The sequence below is a fragment of the Myxine glutinosa genome, chromosome 7, assembly GCF_964187855.1.
Source record: "Myxine glutinosa chromosome 7, kmMyxGlut1.1, whole genome shotgun sequence".
Classification (NCBI taxonomy): Eukaryota; Metazoa; Chordata; class Myxini; order Myxiniformes; family Myxinidae; genus Myxine; species Myxine glutinosa.
Window position 1 is genome coordinate 77,018,864 of NC_136267.1, and position 22,323 is coordinate 77,041,186.

At 44.8% G+C, this 22,323-nt stretch overlaps 1 protein-coding gene across 1 annotated transcript in view; it reads right to left on the reverse strand.

Annotated features, from left to right (window-relative positions):
• The window catches only part of MORF4L1 (mortality factor 4 like 1), a 64,832-nt gene that overhangs the window by 18,476 nt on the left and 24,033 nt on the right, over positions 1–22,323 (reverse strand). Inside the window, exons 5-9 of the mRNA XM_068122567.2 lie at positions 17,012–17,037; positions 14,020–14,111; positions 10,477–10,578; positions 9,944–10,032; positions 8,403–8,578 (exon numbers count right to left, since the gene is read on the reverse strand). Coding sequence (XP_067978668.1) covers positions 8,403–8,578; positions 9,944–10,032; positions 10,477–10,578; positions 14,020–14,111; positions 17,012–17,037 — 485 coding nt within the window. The remainder of the gene's footprint in view (positions 1–8,402; positions 8,579–9,943; positions 10,033–10,476; positions 10,579–14,019; positions 14,112–17,011; positions 17,038–22,323) is intronic.

Here is a 22,323-nt window from a genome sequence, read left to right on the forward strand (position 1 = left end):
TGCAAAAAGACAAAAATAAATAGGTAAATAATCAAAGCAAAAGGAAGGAGAAGGAGAAGAGATAGTCAGGGGTTAAATGCTGTGGGTTAAATGTTAAATGCAGTGTTGAACAGGTGGGTCTTGAGTGATGTTTTGAATGTGGTGAGTGAGGAGGAGTCTCTGATGGTGTGAGGTAGTGAGTTCCAGAGGGTGGGAGCAGCGATGGAGAAGGCCCTGTCCCCCCAGGATCTGAATTTGGTCTGGATGGGGGGGGGGGGGGGACAGGAGGTTGGCGCCAGCAGAGCGGAGGTTGCGGGTGGGAGTGTGTCTGGAGAGGAGGTCAGTCAGGTAGGATGGGGCCAGGTTATGGAGGGCTTTGTAGGTCAAGAGGAGGATTTTGTACTGGATTCTCTGGGGGATGGGGAGCCAGTGAAGCTTATAAAGGACGGGGGTGATGTGGTCACGGGTCCGGGAATGGGTGAGTAGACGGGCAGCAGAGTTCTGAATGTATTGGAGTTTATTGATGATTATTGAGGGTGAACCGTAGAGGAGGCTGTTGCAGTAGTCCAGACGGGAGGTGATGAAGGCATGGATGAGGGTTTCTGCAGCCGTGGAGGAAAGGGATGGACAGAGACGGGCGATGTTTTTCAGGTGAAAGAAGGCTGTCTTTGTGATTTGTTTTGTGTATTTGTCGAAGGAGAGGGTTTGATCAAAGATGATGCCAATATTCCGGATGTGAGGGGAGGTGGATACTGGGAAACCGTCAATGTTGAGGGCGAAGTTATGGGTGGATTTGGTGAGCGTTTTTGGGCCAATGATGATTACTTCAGATTTATCATAGTTAAGTTTGAGGAAGTTGATTTGAAGCCAGGATTATATTTCAGTGATGCAGTTTGTCAGGATAGAGTGGGTGGCGGTGTCGATTGACTTGGTGGAGATGAAAAGCTGGATGTCATCGGCGAAGCAGTGGAATTGGAGACCATGACGGCGGATTAAGTGCAAGGGGGGACAGGTACAGGATGAAGAGGAGGGGCCGAGAACTGAACCTTGGGGGACACCTTGGGGGAGGGGAGCAGTGGGGGATTTGCAGTTATTGATGGAGATGAACTGGCGTCTGTCAGAGAGGTAAGATTTGATCCAAGAGAGGGCGGTGCCGGTAATGTTAAAGGTGGTTTCAAGTCGGGTGAGGAGGATGGTGTGATTGATGGTGTCAAAGGCGGCGCTGAGGTCGAGGATGAGAATGTTGAGGTTGTCGGCGTCAGAGGAGAGGAGAAGGTCGTTGGTGATTTTGAGGAGAGCAGTTTCAGTACTGTGGTTGGAGCGGAATCCGGATTGGAATGTTTCATACAGGTTATTGGCAGAGAGGTGATGTTTGAGTTGAGTGGCTACAGCACGTTCCAAAACTTTTGACAGAAAGGGTAGGTTGGAGATGGGTCTGAAATTATTTAGGGTGTCAGGGTTGAGTCCAGGTTTTTTCAGAATGGGGGTAACAGCAGCAATTTTGAGGGATGGTGGGACGATGCCTGAAGACAGGGAGGAGTTTATTGTTGCAGTGATAAGTGGAGAGAGAGCAGGAAGGGAGGCCTTGACAAAGCTGGAGGGGATGGGGTCCAGAGTGCAGGTGGCAGTTTTCATTCCTATGAGGAGTTCAGAGAGGTCAGTAGGGGAGACTGGGGAGAACTGAGACAGGGGTTGGCAGGATAAGGGGGGGCAGGTGGTTTGAGGGGGAGCAGGTGCGGTGGTGGTTAAGCTGTTGTAGATGTTGTCAATTTTGCTTTGGAAGATTGAAAGGAAGGAGATGCAGTTGTCTCCTGTGAATGACTGGGTGGTGGTGTCCAGGGGGCTGAGGAGTTTGTTTATTGTAGAGAAGAGTGCTTTTGGGTTTCCGGAGCCAGAGTGGATAATTTGAGAGTAGTAGGCGGAGCGGGCGCGGGAGAGGGCATCTTTGTTGTGCTGCAGGTGGTCCTTGTAGGCTTGGGAGTGAATTGTGAGACCTGTTTTATTGCGGAGTCTTTCAAGTTGGCGAGCACGAGTTTTCATCAGGCGGAGTTCAGGGGTAAACCAGGGAGCAGAATGGGTGAAAGAAACTGTTTTGGTTTTCATAGGCGCAAGCTGGTCGAGGCAGAAGGAGAGAGTGTGTGGTTTTAGTAGTCAGTGAGGTCAGAAGGGTTGTGGAGGTCAACGAAGGGAGAAGTGGACATTTTTTTCAGAGAGGGTGGATGAGAATGAGGTAAGTGAAAGAGAGTTTAGCTTACGGAAGTTGATAATGCAATAATGCCTTGGTGCTGGGGTGGGGATGTTGATTGTCATAGTGATGGCTAAGTGGTCAGAGAGGGTGAGGTCAGAGCTAGAGAGATGGTGCAAAATTAGTCCAGTAGAGCAGACAAGGTCGAGAATGTGACCACGGTTATGGGTAGCAAAGTTGACATGTTGAGTGAGGTTAAAGCAGGTGAGTCCATCAGTAAAGTCAGTGGTTATTGTGGAGTCAGTGGAGTCCATGTGGATATTGAAATCACCGAGGAGGATTGAGGGGGAGAAGGAACAGAGCTGGGTCAGAAAGTAAGAGAAGTCAGACAGGAATGATGGGTGTGGTTTGGGAGGGCGGTAGACGACTGCCATAACTGACTGTGTGTGACCAGAGAGTTTAAAAGCCAGGTGTTCAAATGATGGAGCAGATGAGATGGAGATAAGGCTGGTCTTGATGTTCTGTCGGTGAATTGCAGCAATTCCACCACCTCGGCCCTCCGAGCATGGTTTATTGATGTATGAATATCCATTGGGTGTAGTGAGGTTGAGTGAGTAGTAGTCCAGAGGTTGTTGCCAGGTTTCAGTGAGACAGAGAAAGTCCAGTTTATTGTCCAGAATGTAGTCGTTCAGGATGTGGCTTTTGTTGTTGAGGGACCGGGTATTGAACAGAGTGAGCTTCATGTTGCTTTGTACGGTGGGGATGAACTCGGGTGATTTTGCCAGGGTTTGCAGACAGGAGGCGCGATCGTGTGCGTTGCTGTGATTACGTAGTCGATGAGTGGGAGTGCGCTGAGCTGACCAGAGTACGGGAATGGAGTGACCTGTTTGTAAGTAAACAAACTTGCGACCGGAGCCTCTATGAATGTATCTGGGTCGTCGCAGGAGTCTGTGGTATTTGATTGCAGAGATGCATGATGGGGTGGAGTGAGTGTTGAGCAGAAGAAGCCTTGCGGCGGAGTACCTTAGAGCCATGCCAGGCAGGAGCGAAGGGGACGAGGACGAGGCCATGGCCGAGGACGAGCAGGCCTTGCCAGTGCGGGACGTGCAGGACGTGAAGGCCAAGGACGTGCAGGCCGGCTCAACGACCGCAGCGGCAAACCAAGACAGGAAAGGCCGCAGCGGCAAATGACCGCAGCCGCAAACCAAGACAGCAAAGGCCGCAGCGGCAAACGACCGTAGCCGCAAACCAAGACAGCAAAGGCCACAGCGGCAGACGACCGCAGCCGCAAACCAAGACAGCAAAGGCCGCAGCGGCAAACGACCGCAGCCGCAAACCAAGACAGCAAAGGCCGCAGCGGCAAACCGGGCGTCTTGCTCACCCCAGCCTCGTGGTGTTCCAGCGGCAAACAGCCCTCGCCCACGCGCAACCGCAAACAAGACAGCAAAGGGTAGGAGAGGCGTAAGACGCCCCGGGAGTGGGCCTGAGGCAACGGTGGAAGAGCGGGCAGGCAAAGCCGGGAGCAGAGCCGGGACCGAGCAGAGAGCAGACCCAACGGCCAAAAAGCCGCCACGACCACCAGAAAAGCAGACTATATACAATGACCCAGTCGGAGAAGCGGCGAACAAATAACGCCAGCGTCCTCTCGCAGACCGGACCGGAACCGAAAAGTCAAGTGTGCCGGGATTCTGCGCTCCTTCGGTATTTAATGTATTATATATATTGTTACGGATACGGAGGACGGCTCTCCCGTTAGCAAGGGGTGATTAGCCCCTTGTCCTGTTAAGCTGGCCGTCTCCCCGTTCCTGGCACTTGTAACGCTATCCCGCGGGATGGAACGGATCAGGGTTATGGGCCCAGGGTTTGTCCCGAATACCTTTATCCGTCCCTCCGCAGACCAGGGAGACAAGTACCGCTCGAACCCCGGTTTGGATTGTCTAGTTAGTTGCCGAGCGGTTTTTAGCAACCCGACGTTCGAGCCATTACCAATCACTAAACCCGATTCTCAAACGTTGGCCGAATCGCGCCACGTACACTCAATATTGAAACCACTAAAGCGACCGAACGAGAATGAAGAAGAAGAAGAAGTACGGAGGAATAACAGGTTTTATTAATTATTTACACAAGCCAAAGCAAAGAGGGCAGTCAAGGTTATATACAGAAAATGGAAGGAGCAGAAACACAGTGAAATCATTAGCTTACCTATACAAGCTTAATTAATAAACCCCAGGACAACGTTAAAGACAGACGGACGATCACACTTACACGGGGAAATGCAGGCAGGAAGGAATGGCTTGGAGATGGGTGGCTTTTAGAGGCAAGGAAGGTTCAGCGGGTACTGGGTACGGTCGGGCCAGAAGGCACCGCCGTCAAGAAGCCGAGCTTTGGTCCCAAACTGCGCAGGCGAAGTTCCTTTCCCCGTACTGCTGCCTCGCGCGCTCCTTGCGTTGCCCCGGTCCGTTTTTCCTGCAGCGCGGCACGTCTCACGGCGGCTCGGTCACACCTGCTCGTCTCCAGCGCATCTCCTGGACCCAGAACTCATCCCTCCTCTCAGCTCATCTCCTTTGGGAGCGTCCCGCGGCGGGTTATATAGGCCCCGCCCTTCACCCTTTTCAAACCTTCCCCAAGCGTTCTCTCTCCGCCCTCTCAAGCCAAACCCCTCGTTCTGGGTTGGATGAGCGGGGCCGACTTACTCCTCCCCTCTATGACGAGGTGGAGACCCGCCTTTCTTCTTCGGCGTTACCTCGTGCGTAATGGAGTCAAATGCAGCAAAGTGGACGGCAGATGAAAATGCAGCAAAGTGCCTAAAGAGCCAATTGCAGCAAAGTGGCAAACCTGGCACTTGGAAGCTGCCATGGGGCGTCGGAGGGCCTACTCTTATTTAATTCGGTGCAATGAAGAGTCAAACTAGTGGGAAACACATCCTTAGCCTACAGAGAATAAGGGACTAACTATTTAAAAGGATATATCGTGTCCTGTGTGTAGGTTTATGGAATTAACTAAGAGGACGAGCTTCGACCTTTCTTTACATTACGAGGGTGTTACACACAACAAAACCATACTTCTCACATTCGTTACACTTCTCAAATTCGTTACACTTCTCAAATTCGTTACAATATATATATATATATATATATATATATATATATATACATACATATACAATATACATATATATATATATATATATATATATATATATACATACATACATACATATATATACATACATACACTACCAGTCAAAAGTTTTAGAGCACCTCAATTTTTCCAGTTTTTATTGAAATTTACGCAGTTTAATGTCTCAATGTACTCTGAAATTAAGCATACAATAAATAAACAATTGGAGATTTTAAAAAATCATAGAATCATTTTGTTTAACAAAATGCAATTTAAATTTTTGACTCAGCAAAGTAGCCACCTTTTGCAGATATAACCGCCGAACACACTCGTGGCATTTTCTACAATGGAAATCAAATATTGTTCGGGAAGTTCTTCACAACACTGTTGCAGAAGTTCCCACAAATGTGTTGCACTTGTAGGTTGCTTTGCTTTCACCCTTCTGTCCAGTTCATCCCAAACCAGCTCGATGGGGTTTAAGTCTGGAGACTGTGCTGGTCATTCCATGATTTGAAGCCTACCGTTTTGTTATTTTCCTCGTAGGTAGTTTTGACATAGCCTAGAGGTGTGTTTAGGGTCATTATCTTGCTGAAGGATGAACCCCTGACCAACTAGGCGTATACCAGAGGGTATTGCATGGCGCTGCAAAATGCTGTGGTAGCCTTTTTGGTTCAGGGTGCCAGTCACTCTGTGCAAGTCGCCGACTCTGGATCCAGCAAAAGAGCCCCAGACCATCACGCTTCCTCCTCCATGTTTGACAGTTGGTGTCACACACTGAGGAACCATCCTTTCGCCTACTCGACGGCGTACAAAAACCCTGCGTGATGAACCAAAGATTTCAAATTTTGATTCATCGGTCCATAAGACCTTCTTCCAGTTTTCAGTAGTCCACTGGCGGTGCTTCATGGCCCAGGCAAGCCTCTTTTTCTTATTTTGCCATCTTAGCAATGGCTTTCTTACTGCCACTCGACCTGTCAAACCTGCAGCTCGAAGTCTTCTCTTCACAGTTGAAACTGAGACTTGCTTACTTCGACCAGTGCTAAGCTGTGCTTGAAGCTGTTGTCATGTGAGCCGCCTATCACACAAGCTGTTGACTCTCAGAAACTTGTCTTCTGATTGTGTTGTGGCTTTGGGTCTGCCAGACCTCTTCCTGTCAGAGTTTCCTCCAGTTTCCAATCTACTACTTCCTGCAGTGCAATATTGTCCAAATAATGCTTCAGAGGGTGTAACAACAGTCTGTTCCAATACTGCTTTTATACAGACAGGGGGTTTGTAATCAAGTAATTGGCAGAGGTTGGGACACCTGTAGGAATTGTTTGCATCAACTTTCAAGGATTAATTTACTTACATTGCTGCAGAACAGCCGTAACTTGTTAACCCATTACTTGTTCCCTGAGGAAGGCCTTTTTTTTTTTTTTACAATATAACTGTGCAATTTGCATTATTTTCCCGATTTTGCTAACCCAAACTTTTTTTTAACCTCGAGCAGTTTACTGCTTACCTTTGTACCATTTCAGGTTGTTCACTGGACATTAAACTGCGTAAATTTCAATAAAAACTGCAAAAATTGAGGTGTTCTAAAACTTTTGACCGGTAGTGTATGTATATATGAACAAGGAAAAAAGTAGCCAAAACACAAAATTTATTCGCTTAATAACATAAATAACATAATAAATAACATAAAAATATAGCAACACACACACCCCCACACACTCCTACACGTTTCCCCCCTGGAATCCTAAAATTTCCCCCCAGGGGGAAATTTCCCCCAGGTTGGGAAATGCTGATCTATCCTATCAATTATTGGTGTGGCCATTCGTGCAAGGGATGCAGCATATTGGACATGGAAAAACTCTTCTTCCTCCAACTGGCATTCAGCTTTCATATCTGCCAGAATTCATTGCAGGCATGTTATTCGTGAGGTAAGCATTCCTTTATCAAAAAAAAAAAATGTGACAACCTCTCATCTTCTTCCACTAATATATCTTTCTGGTCTTTAGCTAAAAGTATCTCCAACAACTTCTGTCGCTCTACCTTTCCTTCACTGTTCCGTTCCGATGATACTATCACTCAACGGATAAAGCATCTCCTTTTGGTTCTCTTTTCTCCTCTAATTTCACACTGGATGACTAACATTCCATCTGCCTCTGATGCACCCCTTGCCAATCATATGCCCCGCCCTATAATCTCTTTTCATGCAGTAAAAAAGTACTCCTCTCTCTGGACACAAACAAGGCATATGGACAAGATGTCATTCCTCCTCATGAGTCTTGAAGGAGTGTGCCTCAGACCTTGCACCCGTGCTTGCTCGTTTGTTTCATTTTTGTTTGAAAACCCAAACTTTTCCTCTTTCCTGGAAACATGCCTTAGTCCAGCCGATTTTAAAGAAGGGTGATCGTTCAAAACCCTTCAAACTACCTCCCTATTGCTCTGACCTCTACCATTTCCAAAGTCTTTGAATGTCTTCTCAATTCCCATTTACTCAAGCATCTTGAATCTCAGTCTTATATCTGACCATCAATATGGCTTTCGCAAGGCATGATCTACCGATGATATCCTTTCTTACATTATGAATGTCTGGGCATCTTCTCTGAGACTTTGGGGAATCCTTTGTTGTAGGCCTTGATATCTCAAAAGCATTTGACAGAGTTTGGCATCGGGGACTGATATCCAAGCTTCCCTCTTTCGGCTTTCCTCCTTCACTCCACTTTCTCATATCAAGCTTTCTCTCTATCGACCGCTCTATCTCCATAATTGTTGATGGTTCAACATCTCTATCCTTCCCTATCAACAGCGGTGTCCCTCAGCGTTCTGTACTGTCTCCAACACTCTTCCTTCTTTTTATCAATGACATTCTTTCTTCTACAAATAACCAAATGCACTCATATGCTGATGACTCGCCATTACATTCCTCCATGTTTTTCCTATCTGCCCCATTTCCCTCACTCGATCTACATCTCGTTTCATCACAGCCACCTCTTTAAATTTGGATTTGGACAAGATTTCCCAGTGGGGCATAAAAATCAGCATAAAAATAAAAATCAGGCCATTATTTAGGCGCGATGGTATTATATAAACTAGACAAAAAGGCTTTCTAGCAAATTATGTAAATACTAACCAAAAAGACGCAAGAGATGTGGTGCTCCGTACAACTGAGCCATGGTCAAGTTTGGGTGTTCTGCGAGCATGTCCGCATATTGCGGTCGCTCAAACTTGTAGAGCAGCTGCGTGCCAAGCATGACATTGAAGTATTCATGGATTCCCGCAACAACATCATTCACAGCGAACTCGCGGCTGTCAGGGGGTAGTTGAGAAAAATAAAATCAAAACAAGTGGACAAATAATTTGTATCCCTTTGGATTTACATACACGGTATAATGTTGCAAAAATGACTTGGGAGTTAATTATTCATCGGGCTCGATAGACCTGAGGAAGCCCGCTGCGAAGCGGGCGAAACTTCACCTGAGACCGGATCTGCTCTTAATCGTTCATTATAGATTAGCACGCTAGACATAGTTACTTTTTTGGTTGGATGCGTATTTTTTTCTTAAAAAGGCAAAACAACAAAAAACCCAATATGTATAAATATTTATATCGGGTACCCTTCTGAATAATAAACTGAACAAAATCAATAGGATGTCAGCTAGAATGACTTGGTCCCCTAATAATATTAACACGTGAGATGGCAGGATGGCCAATGGGTACACACACTCGCTTCTAAACTGCCATCTGTGTTTGAATCCCGACCCAGCTATAAACTGTAATCCCGGTGTTTCACAGGCAAAGTGATTAAATGTGTGTGCCAACCCTCAGGTGGACGTTAAACTGAGCATTCCGTACACTGGCAATAGTTGGTGGACGTTAAAAATCTCCTGGCGTCCATGTGGAGTTGACGGGCCATCGCTGGCACCATTGCCAAATTCCACATTCATGCTCTAACCTCAATCGAATGTCAAGCCTGGCCAGCTGATTCGTGAAAGACTTGGGCCAAGCTTCCCCCAGCCAACCCTATAATGTGGGAATAATTGTAGCTAACCAAACTAGAAAGCTGTTCAGCTTTGTTACATAACAAAACTAGAAAGAGCAATCAGATTGCAGACCCTCGCCAGGATGTGTTTTCAGTGGTTTTGAAGGCTTTTGTGTTAAAACAAATATGGCGGCCGAACCACGTGACCGATGACGTCATCATTCTTTTTTTTCTCCACCACTTTATCCCGAGATTATGCTCAAGAAATTTCATCTTGATGAGATGAAGTTTTGTACTTGTCGAATTATGACATCATAATGTAGGCACCTATGACATCATCATTAACATGTTATGCCACATGGAGAGTTCTTTACAATGAGCCATGTCTCAATTTTTTCTATGCAGCTCTTTCAGAGATATACAGGTGCAAATTTTTTTGGTTTTTTTTTCCAAGATGGTGCCCGTACTACGTGACATATGATGTCATAATTATCATTAAAAGTTCTATAGAAGGCATTGCACCGATGGTGAAAATTTCCTTTCAATCGGACCAACGGTTGCAGAGAAAATCACATTTATTCTGTGCGGACAAACAGACAGACAAACAAAGAGACAGACAAACGGACTCAAATGTAATACCCTCTTCTCTGGCGAGGGTAATAAACCAATGAGCACATTTGTTAATGTCCCACCTGCTGTCTGTATTTGCACGAGACTTCTTGTAGTTTGCATAATCTTCGAGAATAGCGTCAACATTCTTTTTTGCAGGTAAATGGAATAACTAAGGAAAGTATGGAGAAATCCAAGAAAACAAATACAAATTATGACACAATCGAGAATGAAGACTGTTTCAAAAACTGCGTGCCAAAGTTCAGCTGCACACTTGAACACTCAATTTTTAATCCTTTCCTGAGACTTTGCTCAAAATATGTCTAAATTAGTGAGAACCAAGCTGAGAATATATTTTCAGTGTCAATCATTTTTATCTAACACGATACAGCACAGACACCTCTCTTGGTAAAGACTTGTTTTTTGAGTGAAACATTATGCCAAGAAACCCCCAAGCTTTAGTCCAGCAATACATCTTAAATGCTATTTTTGTGTCCGTTCAATATGGAAAGGAAAAACTTTGTCTCGATAGAGCGTCAACTGAGGTTATGATTCAAATAAATCACCAGGCACAACAGTTGCAAAGATAGGCTGATCAAAATGGATGTGACCTGACCTGCTTTTGTCGGGTGATCAGGTCCCAGTCATCCACCAGCCACGGCTTCAGCTCTTCTGGGATCTTCACTTTTACTTCAACTCGGTTCATAAATGTTTCCTCCTGAGTTAACAAGGAATGCAAGGGGAGAATTGACATGCTCAATGTTTGGTGTCCAACCTTTCATCAGACGTGACACAGGAGGTTGTGCAACCACTGGAGGTTGTGATGGAAATGTCTCTCAAAAGTGTTGCTCACTTTCAACTCCAGGCAAGCCTGGTTTGTTAATCTTGCTGGTTTCATTTATACTAAAAAAAATTCCCCACCATTGCCGCCAATGGGGTTGCATGTTGAGGTGTATATCCATGTTAAGTTAGCTTTATCGTGGCGTTTTTCCAAGGCCGCTTCAAACAACAAAACAAACGATAATAGCATAATATTAATGTTATTACAAAGCAATATTAATACCATTAATATCCCACCTCCCCAAGGTGATTTCCTCCTTGAACAAACGTCGAGTCAACGTTTATAAATAGCTTACCACGGCGTTTTCGTGGGAGCAACGGCCCAACCGAAAGTAAAAATATTATAAATCACAAACACGTATGATTACCTTTTTAAACAGTCGCTAATGTTGTTTATAACACTAAAGAAAGAAATTTGGAGGAATCCCGACATCCATGAGATGTTTTACTAACAGAGCTGAGCAAAGATCTACTGTACTCTATATACCCCACACGGGTTGGGTGACCCTTCGGTCACCACACCACACGGTTGGGTGACATGACCCTTCCTGGCGCTAACGTGACATTTTTCGTGGGGGAACTTTTGAAACTCGCTCCTGCTGTTTAACACGAAACTGAAAGGGAGGAAGCCTGTGGTGTGCAACATTTACGAAGCTGCTAGCTAGCGCTTGCCAAGCCAGCCGTTCCTTAATGGTTTTGAATGGAGTGCTTGCTCGAATGCTTAAACCACCTGGCAATCTCTCCACACAAACTTGGTAAATGAACACACACCCAATGTTCTTAAACCACTGACTCGACCATAGATAGACTGTAATTTATATACCCTAAAGAGAAATGACCCTTCCAGCCGCTCCCTTATTGAGCGGGTGTACGAGTAATGAAAAAAAAAAAACCTTTTGCGGTGCCAAATTTAAAATTTCAATTTTATCAGCTCATACAGTGTTGGGCTAGCGGCTAGGGTGCCAGCTTAGGATCCTAGGATCCTGGGTTCAAATCCTGGTCGATCGCTGAATTAACGCCAGGAGGGTTGACTCAGCCTGTCATCCTTCCGAGGTCGGCTAATTGAGTACCAGTTTACTGGTAATTCCCTGTTTGTCGTTAAAGGCGGCAAAAAGGGTTGGCGTCAGGAAGGGCATCCGGCCGTAAAACATTGCTTCAAAAAGGGGACCAAAAAACAACAACCACGGTTCCCGAAAAAGGACAACCCCTGCTTTGCAGGGAAAAATGGCCTCTAAAGGTGGTTTTTTTTTATACAGAAGCTTTGTATAAAGGTGGATGCAGAATGTTTAAAAGGAATGTGATTGGAAAGACAGTTAGGGGTAAATGGGGAGGAGGTGTCTATATAAAAGCTGTTGAAAATCACATGGCTAAAGCAAAAGTTATATCGTGACCCCAGATATCTCTGGACATATTTATGGAAAAAAAAGAAGTCACTTGATTTCATATCAAACCAAAACGACACTCGGTAGAAAGCATTCCTCTGCCAGGCTGAACAGTTTACGTTTTGTATACCACTGATAAGCTTCTCAATTTTGAAAAAGCGCCTAAATTTTTTTATCATATCCGGATCTGGATCTTCAGAAAAATCTCCGGTGAGGAAGCGTCCTTCGAGCTCAACACGTCATCAAAGTTAAGTATTTTCCCATTAGTGTCTGTCAAATTCCCACTGGTTATTTTACTGTGTATGTGTTACTGTGTATTGCAAGTTAGGCTTGGTTTGTAATTCTTGCAAACTTGTGTGTAGCTAGTCGTTTTGTGTTCGCAGCGCGTGCGCGGTCTGGTCCCCCGAGGCTTCGCCCCCCCCCCCCCCTGTCGGTGTTTTGTGAACTCAAGTTCTTTCCTTCGCTGTATGGCTTTTTTTCATTGATTTTCCTTTCTCCCCCTACCTCCCCTGAACATCTTAACCTTTGTCTAACATTTTAAATATATAACATGAATACGCTTTGCGTAGAGTGAGAGCTTCGTCGACAATGGTCTGCCGAGATCGAGTACGCATCCCTCGCAAAAAATCTGTAGGCCTAGGTGTAGCTGAATTCGGTGTAGCTGGCGGAAAGCTGAAACCGGTGTAGCTGGTGGAAAATTGAAATCAGTGTACCTGGATTAAATGAAATCGGTATAGCTGGCGGAAAACTGAAGTTTGTGTAGCTGGTGGAAAAACGAAATCAGTGTAGCTGGCGTAAATGAAGAGCGGTTTCGAATTCAAAATCCATTCTGTACAGTACTGTATTGTAATTTATTGATTTTAATCACCAGGTGAAAATAATTTATCGGCCACCCCAGACCAAAGCAAGATCACGTGAACAAGATGGCGGATCATGGAAGGGACAAGATGATGGATCATGGAAGGGACAAGATGGCGGAACATGGAAGGGACAAGATGGCGGATCAGGGAAGGGACATTTCAAATGACAACATGAAATTTTGTTCCCAAGGGAATGGGGGAAAATTAGAAAAAAAAATTTGGGAAATTTGAAATGAAAGTGAAATTTTGAATGGATTTACATAAAATTTTGAATGGATTTACATATACATGCAATTGCCATAGAGGTTCACTTATGAAGCTCTCTATAAATAAATAAATAACATTTTAAATTAAATTATTTCCTTCTCTCCTCACAGTCTCGCCCACGACCACGTGCGTGTTGTCTCACCCCGCTCCCTTTTTCTTCCACCTCTCCAGCCGTTACTCACCTTTACAATTCTTGTTTCTACCATACTCATTCAACACTTTCTCCTTCTTTCTCAGATCCACACCCTCACTTCAGGGATTTTTCCCAGATTGTTTTTCACAGTTTTGTTTAAATTTTGTTTAAATACGTTTAAACTTTCCCCTGCAGTGTTTTATTCAGTAGTATATTACAACACGCTGTTTTTCTTCCTACTTAAAAGGCTTTTCTCAATTTCCTCATCAAATCATTCCATTTCAAAAAAACATTAAATCTCTTACAGTTTTTCCTTTCTACATTCTGTAAACTCACCTTCATTCCACCCTCCTCTAACATTTTTCAAACGGATTTCTGACTTGAAAATCACAATAAACCCAGTTTGTAATAAATGTTTGTCATTAATCGTCCACTTTCTAAACTCCCCCTACCCCCTCCCCTCCTAAACTCCCCCTCACTCCTCCCTTTCAATACTCCCTCCCCTCCCCTCCTAAACTCCCCCAGTCCCCCCTTGCCCCTCCCCTTCAATATTTTCCCCCACCCCTCCCCTTTTAATCTCCCACCACCATATTTCTCCAATTACACCAATGCAACTTAAATGACAAGGTTATCAAAAAACAAACAAAAAAAAGACAAAAGAAAGTAATCCCTCGTACGCTTTCCACAGTAGGATCCACTCTGGCACGTTTCTTGCGAGGGGCTTGCGAGGACTGCGTTGGCTGTTGCTCAACTGTGGCTGGGCTGTCACCTGACACACAACAAAACATAAATTCACACCTAAAGTTCTCGCAAGAGCAGTATGGCTTTCAGGTTGTAGTTTAAAGCAACAACAGCTACATATCTTTTCCCAGCAGAATACTGTGCGTATCACTGAACAATCTTTCTTTGTTATAAGCAAATACATTCAATAATGGTTCTCAATAAAAGCACATTTGGAATAGAAAGAAAACATTGTCATCAAACACAAAAAGTTCATTTTCGGTCCCCTGTGGACAGGTTAGGTGAAACGATGGCAGATGCTCCAAAAAATGAAATAAAAATAATACAAAACTAGAATGCCACTTGTTAGAGCGCATGCCTCCGCCAAGCTGAACAGTTAATGTGTTGTGCCCCACCGATAGGCCGGATTGGACCTGAACCAAACTCTAATCGGCTTGTTCTTGTCATCGACTCAACTCATAATAATCTACATATATAAAACACAGTGTGTGTGTGTGTGTGTGTGTGTGTGTGTGTGTGTGTGTGTGTGTGTGTGTGTGTGTGTGTATGTGTGTGTATGTGTGTGTAATGTTACCGGTAGACTCCTAAACGGAGAGGCTCACGTACTTGATATTTGGCACAGACATGGCCATTGAGCCTGGGACGAACATGGCCGACCTAAAAATTGATTTCATAATATTTTTTAACCATATTTTTACCTCAGCGCATTTCAGCGAGGACTTTATGCATGGAATCTGACCGGTCGCAGAGCAGCGCGCTGATTCGCTCAGAGCGATCACGTGATGTTCCTTGCCGCCATTAACTCAGTTACGTGATCGCACGTATTTCAGAGCGAAAAGCAATTGCCTTTTTTCACATTTCAGCGACGAACATTGCCATTCACACCACAGAGGTTTTTTTCCCTTTCATCTTCAGATCCTTATTTTTTGCCATAACGTAGCGCATTATGGCTCTCTCGAGCTCGAGTTAGCCAATCACCTGGGAGCATGAGGCCACGTTGGCCACGCCCACGACATGACGCAGAGTAGCAATCGTGCGTTTGCGTCGTTTCTTACCTCGTGTAAACGTGGTATTTTGTCTACGAGTATTTTGAATTTGGTATTTTGAATTTGTCTACGAGTGAGTGACTGGAAGACTGACTGTGATAAAGGCAATGGCACCGAAGAAAAGAAATTTGTCACGTTCAACCTCCCGAGCAAGGAAAATCGCTGATCAGAGACTCCATGAAGCCGATGAAGGTACTTTTCACCATCGACAAGCCAATCAAGAACGTGTCTCTAGATTCAGACAGCGAGAGACAGAAGATGAGACAGAAGCACGTCTAAACGCCAATCAACAACGTGTGGCGAGGGCCAGACAGCGAGAGACAGAAGATGAGACAGAGGCACATCTAAACGCCAATCAACAAAGTGCAGCGAGGGCCAGACAGCAGGAAACAGAAGAACAGAGCCAAAAACGACTCAACAACTGGCAACCATCAGGCAGACGGCAGCCGGCCATTGCATGGGAGAAGGCTGCATTCAGTTACAATCCGAACACTGACTACTCCTCAAACGTTGATATTGGGTCCATGTCGTTCACCTGTCAGTTTTTCCATGCCTTGAAATGGAAGGGAGAAACACCAGGAATGTGTTGCAGGGGAGGCAATGTCCTTTTGCCTTTTCTCCAATCTCCACCGGAACCTTTGAAAGAACTACTTCAATGAACTACGACTCAATCCAGACACTTCCTGAAGGAAATCGGTAATTACAACTCTTCGTTCCAAATGACTTCGTTTGGAGCAGATCGCGTCGTCACTGAGCAAGGATTCATGCCTACATTCAAGGTGCAAGGCCAGGTATACCACCTCATTGGCTCTATCCACCCTCAACCAGTGAGCAACCGAAATTTTTACAAATCTATTTTATGGGTGACCACCAAGAAGAAGCTGACCGACCCCCCGACCCCCTCCCCCATCCCACTCCCTCCCCCCCTCCCACTCCCCACCCCCTCCCCCCCTCCCATTCCCCCCTTCCCCCTCCCCTTACCCCTCCCTCCTCCCCTCCCCCCCTCTTCTCCCCTCCCTCTTCTCCCCTCCCCCCCCCCTCTCCCCTCCCCTCCCCCACCCGGCAATGCCTGGTACTTCTGCTGGTATAATAATAATAATACTTTGGTTTATTCATGGAAAAAAAACACCAAGCAAGGCAGTCCGAAGACTGAAATTCATATGATTTACATTATAAAGTATAGAATAACAGTAATCATTACAAAATCATTGCATCAAAATCATCATCAAAGATAAAAACAACACCAATTGAAAAAAAAAAAAAAAAGATTGTGGTCTTAAACTAATAATAACGAACTATTGCACGTTTAAAATCATAAGATGTTCAAAAAAATGGCCAATGCACTGTGGCAAAATGCTGCTGAAAACACCTCCCATGCCTTACTTTCTCCCCCCTCGTTCTCATTCCTCCCCTTGCCCATTCTTATTCCAAGTGTCCCTCTGTTGTGTCACTCTACCCTGCTGTTTGTGCGTTTCCCTGCTTTTCATCATGTTCTTTCTGTTCTGTTCAACATTCTAGCTCTTACAAGAGCCTCGACTGTGTATACAAAAAAGTCCTTCAACAAATCTACGAGTTAATAAATCAACGGTTCAGTCTTAAGTGTGACAGTGGAAATGCACAATTGTAAAATCAGAAATTTGTTTTGCTGTTTAAATAAAATAAATTCCAAAAACATGATTTAAATGACAATTTCAAACCAGTTTCAATGAAGTCATAAATTGGTAAACCACAAGCTGTTCGACCAGATGTGGCACCGGGAAACAAATCGATAATATTGTACTCACGGTAAGCTTTTAAAATGAGAAACAAGAGGACGAGGAGAACAATTTATTCAATAACGTTTATTGAGCAGGTTAAATAAAATACAATAAGAAGCAAATACCTTTTTGTTTGCTCTTTTTCCCCTTCCTGAAAAATAGCAAATAACAAGAACTTTAGTATTTTGTATGAACAGCAGTTGCAAATTATTATAACGATGCCTTAAAAAAGCTCCAGAATAATAGTAAAACCAAGCACGACAGCAGAGAAGACATTCAGATACGTCCGTAATTAAGGGAGCAGTCGTTACTCATACCACGGCTGCCGGCCAAGTGTGTGATTATTGCGATTAGCCGTATGTGTGTTTATTTTTGATGGTATGATGGCAGCTATTAGTCACCAAATTTGGCAGAAAGCTTCATATTGCGAATGTCTCGGCAAAGTTCAACTTTGAGCTCACAAGAAAAAAAAAATGAAATCAAAATGAGTTTTACAATCCATTACATGTATTCCAGTTACTTTTATAATCCATGTGCCATGCCCTATATGGAGCGTCGGTTCCAACGAAGCAGTTTCTTTGCAAGGTCGCCATTCTGACATATGCTTCTGCATTTTGAAGATCAATTTGGAATATTGTTCCAATGAGGAAAACCTTGAGGAAAATGACATCTACTCATACAAACATGAGAATTTAGCCTTTGTTTTACCGCGGAGCGAAAGGGGGACTATGGTTTTCACCTCCGTCCGTGTGTGCGTGCGTGCGTGCGTGCGTACGTGCACTGCAATATCTTTATAAAAGTAAGCGAAGGACCGAATTCTAATTTGGTGTGTGGGTGCAACTAGGCATATGGAAGAACCCTATTGAAAATTAGGTCACCACGTCAAGATCCAATATGGCTATCACCATATCTAAACCTTGTGAGCGCGATATCTTGAAAAGTAAATGTCTAAACCTTGTGAGCGGAATATCTTGAAAAATAAATGAACTACTAACATCTAATCTGGTGTGTGGGTGTATCGAGGCATAAGGAAGAACGCGATTGAAAATTGGGTCTCCACATCAAAATCCAAGATGGCCGCCTTGCGTCTTCCACTTTGTCAACTCGCATCACTTCACCGACGGGGGGACCTAGGCGTAACGCTTGTTTATCCCAGATTTACCATGGACTCCTATCAGTGTGTACAGGGTCTTCATAATTATCATGTGCATTCACACAAATTACACTTCAAATACCACAATATGTGGGGACAGCATACGGTGTATCATTAAGTTTTACATTTGTTCTGAAGTTTGAGACAAAGGGCATTTTTCATGTATGCATGTGATACATTGTTGAATGAAGAAAGAAAAAAAAAACACCAAATAGAAAAATCCTTCTTTGGCCACGTTCAGCTTCTATTGGTGTACACCTTCTATTGGTGTGCATTGGTGTACAACATTAGGTGTCCTTCATCAGCAGACATTGGAGAACAATTCGCCTCTATGGACTGGCACCAATGCATCTCACCTTGTAACCCTTGAGGCAGTGAAATCCAACACCTGAAGTCAAATGTACTTTGGTGCAGGGCTAATCCTTCTCCCTGGTGCCCTAGTAATCTTCAATATCATGTCTGGTACCACCCTCACCTCTACTTCCTCCCAGCCCCATTTCCTTGCCCTTTGGTTGTACTTGTGCTAATTCAGCAACCTATAGTTTGTTGCTCTCGACAAATCCAAGCTTTCATTGCTTTCTTCAAATCCAAGCTTTCCTCTTGTCTTTGGAATCACCTCCCAGAATCTGAATCTGTCTCGTTATATTCTTCACTCTAGCCATTAAAGTCAGCATTGCATCACCACCTCATACTGTCCACAAATCCCACTCATCCTTTCTATTCCCATGCTACACTTTAATTTCCTTTTTTTTGGGGTTCCAAAGTCAAGGCTCATGGAGGAGCGAGAACACAGAACGCACAAGGACATAACAGAACCAAAAAAAAAACAGTAAAAAGAGAGTGGGGAACACATAAACAGCAGGAGTTGAGGGACGAAATAGAGGAAGACTTGGACAAAATAAGGGATGGTGGAGGATGGGGGAGGGGGAAGGGGAAGAATGTGGGGTTGGGGAGTATGCACGGGGTGGACAAGATGGATAGATACAGAAGCAAACTCTCTGGACAAACTGGAAATTTGGAAAGAAGTGGGCTTGGGGAGGGCTAACAGAGGTAGAAAAGATCATTGTTTTGGATGGGAGATTATTTACGATGGTGGTGAACAGCTGTTTTGTTTGAAGACTTGGAGAGAAGAATGAGATTGAACAGGATGTGGAAGTTGGTTCCACAGGTGGGAACAAAGAGGAAGAAATGAGTGTAGGTGAGCAGTGATCTTGGATTTTGGTAGTTTCACCAGAAGGAGTTTGCTGGATCTATATGTGTACACGTGTATCTAGATCTAGACCACGTGTACCCTGCAGAACCTAGCGGAGACAAAGCACAGAAAGAGCAGAGGGTGCAAGAAAGGAGGTGGTAGAAAAGACAGAAAGACAACTGACCTGTCTGCAATGTGTACGTGATAGGCCCATAGACTCAGTTTCATCGTAGGAGGTTCCAATAATCTTGAAGGCCTGGGTTTCCACAGCATGAAGCCAAGCAAGATGCGAGGGAGGGGAGGCAGCCCAGAGGGAAGAGGCATATTCCATCAAGCTGCGGATGGAAGCCTTGCAGGTGGATAAAAGTTCAGGTGCGCCAAGGAAGGATTTGCATGATGAAGGATGGAGGATGTACGAGGAGACTGGCTTTGGAGGCCAACTTAGAACTGTGGTTTGCCCAAAAAAGATCATTGCTGATAGTGAAGCCCAAAAATTTGTGTGACTGAAATAGAGCTAGAGTGTGAGGTTTGTCAGGTTTGAAAGACACATTCCAAGTGTTTAATCAGCTTTTGGTTCTATCAAGGTCTGAAGAGAGTGAAGAAGGATGTCACAGCAGAGGGTGGAGTCATCAGCAAAGAGATGAGGATTTTCCAGAGTTAGAGAGATCATTGATAAAAATAGGGAATAAGACAGGGCCCAGAACACTACTTGGGCCACTCCAGCCTTGACAGGGAGTAGATGAAAGGAGAGGATTCCATTGAGAGGCACACATTGGTTATGAGAATAGAAGAAGTCAGTAAACAATATGTGTAGTTGGACTTGGATGCAATCGGTAGAGTTTGGAGAGACGCCAGACTGTATTGAAAGCTTGATATATCTAGAGAGATGGCCTAATCTCATGTCTGAAATTCAGGGCCTCCATCTATTGTTGGGAGAGTAGAGGCAGCATGTCTAAGATGGAGTGACCTGGTCTGAATCCAAATTGGTGATTTGGGATAAAGTCATTGGAGAAAATTCTCTTTTACATATCAACTCTAATAATGGATTCCTTGACCTTGGTGCTTATTGGAAGTAAGCAGATAGATCTGTAGCCAGGGGGGGTCAGTTTTTGCACCTTGTTTATGTAATGCAGTAATGTTGGCCGATTTCCAAGCAGATGGAAGATGACCGAGCGCAAATGATAGTGAGAACAGAGCAGAAAGAGGATGTGCAGGAGCAGCAGAGCAAGTTTTTAGGACAAGTGAGCTGACGCTGTCTGTTCCAGTTGCAGAATCAGAGTCGAGGGCTTCCTGAAACTTCACCTTCTCGGGTGAAAACTCTAACGGCATTCGCCAGAGCGCATACCTCTGCCAGGTTGAACAATTTACGTTTTGTATCCCACCTATAGGCCAGATCTGCATCTGGACCTGAACCCAAATCTATTTGCCCTTGTCACACAACCAACCTGTTCACAAAGTTGTGCATAACCTTTTGAGATATCGTGCCATATATAGTTTTAGCCCGATCTCTCAATGGTGACGAATCACTTTCAAAATTCTAGTATCAGGATCCGATCTTCACCAAAATCTAAGCAATTCATCCATTTCACACCCAACCTGTCCACCAAGTTTCGTCCGAATCCATCCATAATTTTTTCAGATATGCTCACAGACAAACAAACAGACAGTCACAGACGAAAACTGACAGACATACAGACAACAGGGGTGAAAACATAATCGCCGTCCACTTTCGGTGGTGGAGGTAAAGACACAGAGTCGAGGAGAAGTTGGGTGCGACTGGGTAGGTTGGACAGAGAGAGCGAGGGGTTGGAGAGACAATATTTGAAAGGAAACAAAGAATTGAGGCAGTCAGCCTTTAAACGAGCAGAGCGGGTTATGGTGCTATTTAAGGAGAGGGAAGGGATGGAAGAGGGCAGGCACCAGAGATAGACTTAACAAGGTGCCACCATGTTTTAGAGAAGAAAGAAAGTTTGAAAGTGCAATATTGAGGTTGGACAGATGTCGTTTTCTGGCTGTCCTGAGAGTGCACACACACTTGTTGCAGACTTTGTGGAATGATCTGAGATTGCCTTCTGTAAATTTGCCTTCCAGGAAGAGAAGGCAAGTTGTTTCAGTGGAACTGCCTCACCACCACAGGATTCAGTGTGCCATCGGTGGGAAGAAGGGTAGGATAATTGAAGACGGGATGGGATGAATCTGTGCATGAGAGAGAGAGAGAGCAGGTGTCCATGTAAGAATTCCCAAGCCGAGTCAACATCACAACCAGTAGATATGGGAGACCAGTCCTGAAGAGATGCCTGCTTGCATTTCCTGCCAATTTTCCTGAGTGTCTATAACAGACTCGCTGATGTTGAGGCAGCCACTCGCCAATGCTCCGAGAATAGCCAGAGATATGTTGACTTTCACAAGCATATTGTTATGAATTTTGGGTAGGGGCATATATAGATCCAGGTAGATCTGCATAGGTAGGTGCTCCGATGTCGCGAAGAAGAAGAACCATCTCGATGTAAGCAAGTCAGGGACCTGTCTAGCCTGGTTTGTCAGATTAAGTGTATACCTGTGATCATACAAGGATGATCGGGTGATAGGTAGAGTAGGGATTATGCTAACTCCCCGGTATGTCAAACTGTGATCATATCCAGTGTCCCTTATGGCAACACATCACATACATTAGTTAGCCCCATTAGCGCACACATTAATAAATACTCCCCCCCTCCCCACAATAACTTACGGAAAACAGACCAGAAGTGACCGCACACTACGGCGGCATGGCAGGCAAACATCGAACAGGCAGGCCGGGAGCCACGCCCAGGAGAACTCGTGATTAGCCAGGGGAGGGGTGAGTAACAACCAGGTCACCGATTGGAGAGTAAGGAAGGTGAAGGACGTGCCACACTGATTGGCCACAAACACCAAAGGCGCGAGGCCAATCAGTGAGGAGGGCGCGAAAGAACCACAAGAAGCTACACACTGGTTGGCAGAGAGAGAGAGCTGACGTCAGACGACGAGCGACAAAACGACTCGCGAGCCGGCATTTCCTTCTTCTCGTTTTGGATTCCTTCCTGCCCGGACCTCTCTCTCTCTCTTCCATT